Here is a 7362-nt window from a genome sequence, read left to right as displayed (position 1 = left end):
AATATTATATGACTCCATCCATCCATTCGCTTCCGCTTGTCCTTTTCAGGGTCGCGTGGGGCGCAGGAGCCTATCCCAGCTGTCATAGGGTGAGAAGCGGGGTACACCCTGGACAGGTCGCCAGTCTGTTGCAGGGCTAACACACAGGGACAGACAACCATTTGCGCTCACATTCACTCTTGCATTCACGCCTACGGGCAATTTGGATTAACCAATTAACCTATCCCCACTAACTGCATGTCTTTGGACGGTGGAGCCGGAGTACCCACGCAAACACGGGGAGAACATGCAAACTCCACACAAAAAGACCCCAGCCTGATGGTGGAATTGAACTCAGGACCTTTTTGCTGTGCAGAACCACCATGCTGCCCCATTTTATGACCATTATATGACTCATGTGGTTAAAACACTTGTACCCTCTGTTTGGGTACCTCGGTGTAACCTTTCGCATGTTTTGGTTTCTGTCACTGCTGCAGCTCATGTGTGTCCCCAGAAACACTTTATCTTCACAATTTATTTATTTAATTTTAGTTCTTGCAGTTTTTTTTCCTATTTCTGATGTTTTTTGTGTGCTTTTGCCACATTATTTTTCTTTGCTGGTGTTTTCTCATATTGCAGTATGCATCCTACATCACATTAAAGACAAACCTGGTGGCACGCAGTCAGACGGTTTACTTTGCTTTCATTAGTTGCTTGATGCCCTATCCAGAAACTGTTTATCATATACAAAGCTGGATTTTTACAATTCCTGTGTGTATTTCAGGTTTCTGGTAGAGAATAGATGATAGCAACTGTGGAGTTTACAAACTTCTTCAGCTTTAACCTGAAGAACATCCACATTCGCATGGAAGGACCTGGGATGTTGGAGCCAAAGTCCAGATATTACAGGTGAGTGATGATGAACAACTGTTTGTATAGCACATTTATATAGGCATATATAAATGTGCTATACAAAACTGCAGTTTTTCAGCTCTTTATCTTCAGCACTACTGATATTTCTTTCAATTGCTGCAGAGATAGCAGTAAAATGAATAGCTAGTTGCTAGATGACTTGTATTTTAAAATAGATTTGGCTTTTGAGTAAATGAAAACAGGAGGTTTGACTTTATGATATATGGGAAAATTATTGTTTTGACCCTTTGACAACCTGAATAATCCTTAGCTCTAAAATAAGCACATTTAAATAAATTTAATTTCAAAGCTAAATTTTAATCATTTGTTGGCCACTAGGGGGGAGAAATACTTCCAAGGAAACATATCAAGCCACATTTAACTGTGTGACAAGAAAGATTATCATCCCATTGGAGCTATTATCTCATCACTCATGTGTTTAACTCTCATTTTAACACAGTTAACATTTTAAACTCCTCTGCAGACAGTTTGCTATGTTCAACAGTTAGCTAATTATGAATTGAATATGTTTTTATATGTGTTTGCATAATATTACCACAATTATATTTACATTTCACAGTTTCTATTTGAGTGTTGATCACCCACCTCCTCTTATTTTTCTTTGTACAAGAAAGGACCAGACAAGCATACAATAAATCTTCTGAAGATGTAAGATACAAATATCAACCAAATGAAAGAATAGAAATGCATAATCATGTAACATGCCTTCTGTGTGTGTTTGTACAAACATGTCATATTTCTTCATATTTCATATACTTCGTATATAAGCAGCTTCTGTTTGCATAATTCTTACAGCTTTCAGAACTAGATTATGATAAGATATCCTTTAACACTGAAGAAATAAACTCGTGCTTGCATTAAATATAATTGCTTGTAGTATGAAAAGTGCATTATCTTCTTGTAAGAGAAACCTACCACATAGGTACCCAACAGGGAAATTTAGTTTTGTGTGCAAAACTTTCTTAAATATTTAGTGTAAACTATGATAAAGTTTCTGGGTCCTTTACAAATGTCACTTTTCCACACACTTCCAGTTACTACACAAATCTTTATGTAGTTAGAAATATAACTTTAATATTGTTCTTTTTGGATTTTTCAGAAACCTTCATTTTTCCACAGTAGAAAATACTTTTCCTTTAATCTCCTTTGAATGTGATGAGGTAGTCGGGGTATGCTTGGTTGTCATGGAACACAATATACATGGTAGGGTTATCAATTTTGTCCACTGCGCTATCGAAGCGGTTGTGAGGCTGCTGGCTGTTTCGGAGTGTAAGCACCTTCATGGTAGCTTGGCCCTGAGTGAAGACGCCTGTGAGGACTCGGGCGACGAACATTAACTGAGAACCATCAGCAGCTGGCTTGGAGTAGGTGGGCTGGGCTGAGTAGCTGGCGTTTACAGCAAAGTAGGTCCCGTGACCGTGTACAGTTGCTGAATGTAGGAAGAAAAAAAAGGAAATTAGTAATAGGTTATCATAGATAAAACATGGTGACTTCCAACATATATTACGTAAGTATTGTAAGTCTTGCATTTAATATCCTAAGAGTCCTGTTTGTGTCTATAAATGATGGTTAAATACAACCACACTCAAGACTATAAAATACTTGAAGCAGTCTGCAAATGATCAATCTGTCACCACATAACGGTGGACCAATATAGACACAATGTCAGAGTGATCCGAGCTGTAAAGACTTACATGTATATGTAAAACCCTGGTGGAGGTAATAATTTCTAAGACAACGTCAACACTAGTGATTCGTTTTGAAGCAACAGAAAAATGTTGTCTTGTTCAGTAACAATTATCACCATTTTGCCCAGCAAAACTCCTGTTGAATCCAGTTGTCATGATGGAGTGGCAGTTTTCCTGAGTCGTCCCGTGGTACAGAGGTTTCTCCGCTGCTCCTCCCTCGTGTGCGTTCTTATCAGAAATGTGCTTCTTCTGGGCTTCATAGGCGCGCCGCAGGTGAACGTTCTGCAAACGTTCAATCTGACAAGAGAGACCGAAGCCAAAGGATCAAAGAGATGCCAAACAAAGCAGTGTGGATATTAATTACATCTGATGCCTTAGTTCATGTCTTTATGGTGGTAACCATAAACTGAGGCATGTGTTTCAGGTATGAGAAGTTTAGATTACAGCAGTGAATAATTAATAACTTTCTTACTGCAAAACTGAAAACTTTAGAAACTTAAAAATTTAAATAAAAAAACACTTTACAAACATGATATTTCTCAGGTAGGGTTTGGAGTTTGAATTTTTCATAGCATTTCTGAGCAAATACACTGACATCGGTTCAATGGACCACAGAGATATGGTGGCCAGAAACTGCAAATATCCAACATAGACAGATAGATAGATTGATAAAATAAAATAAAATGTATTTATTTTTTAATGTGGCAATTAATTTGTTGATACAATGTGACTGATTTCTGTTTCCTTTAATTTCCTGTTTTTCTTTTATCATTTCGATTTTTTATATAAATTTACTGAATAAATTAATTAAATCAATTCATGTTTTACATGTGGACACAAAAGGAGAGCAGGTATGTGATGATGTTGCAGTTGCCACGGGTTACAAGACATAATTTCTTTACATAGGAAAAAAAGTTCCTAGGGAAAAATATTTTCAATTTTTTTTTTTTTAATATTCATTTATTTATTTATTTTTATATTTATGCATTTTAAAGGTTAAATAAAATAATAGGAAATTAAATACTATTTATTGATGTTTAAATAAAAATAATTAATTAAATAAAAATAAATAAACAGTATTTATAGTAAGTCAGTTAAAAATAAAAATATAATCTATTTGTTACACCCTTTATGTTATCGAAATATGTAATTAATGACCACATGCACTGTTGATATAAAGTCTGGTGCAGTTAATATTTTAATTAGCTTCTTTCCCTGAATGTTAACATGTATCATGATAGCTGACCAGTTAAGCAGACCACATTACAGCCAGTAATGCTCACCAGTTTGCACTGTAACCACACAATCTACTTTTTCAGCTTGTATGCATGTACTTGTGTATATATGTACTTGTACTTGTGCAGGAAAAGCCACCAACCTTCATCACAGTTTTGGGGACAGTTCGTTTGAAAGCCTCCTTCACTGTGTGATACTCTGCAGAGGAAGTCTCCAGAGAAACCACCTTCATAGTCTCATTGGCAGCCATGGGGTCCCAGTACAGAGGGAAAGTAAAGTCTGAAAAAGAAAACATGTTTGTTATATTTTATTAAGTCAGGTAGCGACGCAACAAATGTAGTAGGAGAAGACACAGAAGCAACTGATTTTTTTTTTTTTTTTGTAGGATGGCGCATGAAAAAAACAAAAACATAACTTGTAAGTGTAGGCTTAGACACAGGGTTTTGGCTTCTGTTGGACACTTAAGTTTTTCTCTAACTGTGTATTCTTGTTTGTCCTTGTTTTTTTCTCCTGTTCCTAAGTTTTTTCGGTTCATTCGGTTTTGGCATAGGACTTAGCTTAGCTCCTTAGTCTTCTGAATTTCCTGTTTTCCATTACTTTAGTGCTTGCTTGGTTTAACTGATGATACGTTTGTTAAAGCCCCTTTCTATTCCCATTCTGTTCCTTCAGCTGTGTCTCTATGTTTATCTTCTGTCTCTCTGTCACGCTTTCATGTTGTGAGTCTGTCATCTCTTACTTCCTGTTTTACTTTGGTGGTATTTCGTCTCTTGCACTTCGTGTCCAGTTCTTTCCTCTGTCTCATCAATCTTCCCTTGACCTTTGTTGCGTTCTCTCTCAGCTCTTTTCCTCTGTGCCTTGTGTTTTCTAAGAAGTTGAAAAAGTATTTTTTCTCCTCTGTTTCTTTGTATTTTTAAGAACTTAGCAATAAAGCTGTCATTGACTTTTACACATTGCATAGATGTTTTAAAATTGGGATTTGGTTCAGTCCAGCCACATATCAGTCTTAACACTGTTTGCTATATTGGTGCCCTTCTGATACCAATCTAACACTCCTTTGCAATGCAATTTGAAATCAGCAGATAAGGAGAGACTTTAATATTTTTAATATTGATATTTCAACATTTCCTGTTTCAAAACTATTTACTGTTACTGTCGTTCCTATAGTGACTTTTGCAACTATTTTTAAAGGGACAGAGATGGGAGAGAACAGAGGAGAGGTGAAAATTAAGATGGAACAGAAGTGGAGGAAGACGTGTTTCTTTTCTTCAGTTCCATCCATTTACATATTTGTCCTAAAATTGATGCCAGTGGGCTTATAAGTGGTTGGTGTTAAAAAAGCCCCAAATATAAATATAAATTTTAGGACACGATGTTGAGACCAAATTAGGTGAAAAGCCGAAGCAGCCAGTTCCACTTCTTCTTCTTCTTCTTAATTTGCGGTATCTCTGGCAGGCTCTTAACTTCGGTTTCGAGTTCAGCCACCTTGGCAGTAAGCATTTTCTGTTTATCTCGTAGCCTTTGCAAAGATTCCTGGACGCACAATGCAGTCGAGTCCTCTTTTTCTATCTTTTCTTGTTGTCGGGTGTCTTCTTCTTTCAGAGTCTCCTGCAGAGACATTGCAGTCGATGGTAGCGAGTCCTCTTTCTCTATCTTCTCCTGTCCTCCAGTGCCATTTTCTTTCAGAGGCTCGGATCTTTGCATTTTATTTGCATCGGCAGAATTTTGTTCTTTTTGCTTCTTTGTGACTTTAAGGTAGGAAGCTCTGGCTTCTTTCAGCTCTTGGTCAAGAGACTCTACCTTCAAATCATGAAGGGCCTTGTTGGAAAGCAGCTGGGATTTCAGGTCACTGATTTCTGTCTTGAGTGACTCCTTCTCCTGGCTATGTTTAATGGCCTGCTCTTTCAGCTGTTTCTGGAGCATCTCTATCTGCTCTCGTTGATTCCGACATTGGACCTCCAATTCAGCCTCCTTAGAGGACTTCAAGCCTACAGAGTCGGGGTGTGAAGTGCCTGCGGTTGGAGTGGCAGACTCCACACACTGCTCTGTGGTAGGGTGGCTGATTTGTTCCTGCAGGGATAGCATCACCTCATCCAGTTTGACAATTGCTTGATTGTCATTTGTGAGAGCCTCTGTTTCAGTCTTGTTATCGGGCTTATTTCTAGAAGCCTCTTCCAGCTGCTTTATGAGGTCTTTAATTGTTTCCTCATGATTTCTGTTGTTCTCGTACATTTGTGCATGAAGTTTGCTCTGCTGAAACTGGTGATAAGAGGCCCTCTTGTTAGCACCAACCATTTGCCAATAAATATCGTTCTGATAGTTTTGGGAGGCTTGCAGTTGCTGTTTGAGAGCAGCAATCTCGTCCCACGGATTATACTGGACTGCGCCCTGATGGGGTCTAAATCTGGGATTGGACTGATGTTGGACTGATGTTGTCCGAGTAAACGGTCTTCTTGGCTCTTCAGCCACTCTTTGCTGTTTTTGCTTTTTTGTTTTCTTTGTTTTCATGACCGTTTCTGTTTGAGCTTGTGCCACGGGAGATTTTTCAGTATTTGGTTTTCCGGGTTTTTCAAGCTCATTTTTTGGTCCTTGCAGGATTGTTGTTTTCGGTGCAATGACCATTTTTGTTTGTGCTTCTGCCATTGTCGATGGTTCAGCGTTTGCGTCTGCGTTTGTCTGCGTCTGCCTTATCTTTGTTTTAACAACCAGGTTGTTGTGTGTTTCTGCCATCTGAGATCCACTAAAGTTGGTTGAGTTTCTCTCCTATTTAAGGATTTTTCCAGTAGAATGTTCACTCTGACATCACAGGCTGTTCCTTTGAAGTGCTGTTCCTTTGAAGTGCCGTGATTGGAGCAATTCAAAATAAAATGCCTACAAACCTACTGTAAAGGAAAGGCTTTTATTTTGTAGCATATACTGATTTAACACTATAAAAGCTACTCTACAGAAATTGCAGTAAAAAATAAAACAAAAGCAAAATATAAGGGCGATCGTGGCTCAAGAGTTGGGAGTTCGCCTTGTAATCGGAAGGTTGCCGGTTCGAGCCCCGGCTCGGACAGTCTCGGTCGTTGTGTCCTTGGGCAAGACACTTCACCTACCGCCTACTGGTGTTGGCCAGAAGGGCCGATGGCGCGATATGGCAGCCTCGCTTCTGTCAGTCTGCCCCAGGGCAGCTGTGGCTACAACTGTAGCTTGCCTCCACCAGTGTATGAATGTGAGAGTGAATGGGTGGATGACTGGACGTGTAAAGCGCTTTGGGGTCCCTAGGCGGGACTAGTAAAAGCGCTATACAAATACAGGCCATTTACCATTTACCATATAAGTTTAATAAATGGTTGTTAAAAACCCTAACCAAAGTAGAAGATGACTGTTTAGTGGAAAAGTATTCAACATTCTAGAGATTCTCATGCATAATAATTTCTTTTATAATTTAAAGTAGGGCAGGTAGAAAACTTTGATATTTAGTGAAAGATGTTAATGAACACTATCCAATAAGAGTTACTGAATGACTTTGGCAGTGAGATTATGG

General features: G+C 38.5%; 1 protein-coding gene across 1 annotated transcript; it reads right to left on the bottom strand.

The window, feature by feature from the left end:
* Positions 1-2048: 2048 nt before the first annotated feature.
* On the bottom strand, positions 2049-4086 carry LOC148104203 (protein mono-ADP-ribosyltransferase PARP15-like). Its single transcript, XM_087838300.1, has 3 exons — positions 3979-4086; positions 2717-2897; positions 2049-2341 (listed from the first exon to the last, which is right to left on the bottom strand). The coding sequence occupies exons 1-3, from the start codon at positions 4084-4086 to the stop codon at positions 2049-2051; spliced, it is 582 nt and encodes a 193-aa protein (XP_087694426.1).
* Between the last annotated feature and the right edge of the window lie 3276 nt (positions 4087-7362).

The sequence above is a fragment of the Neolamprologus brichardi genome, chromosome 3 (genome assembly GCF_056152115.1).
Source record: "Neolamprologus brichardi isolate AB-2024 chromosome 3, ASM5615211v1, whole genome shotgun sequence".
NCBI lineage: Eukaryota > Metazoa > Chordata > Actinopteri > Cichliformes > Cichlidae > Neolamprologus > Neolamprologus brichardi.
Note: the sequence above shows the minus strand (reverse complement) of the source record. Positions and strands in the feature narration are given on the sequence as shown.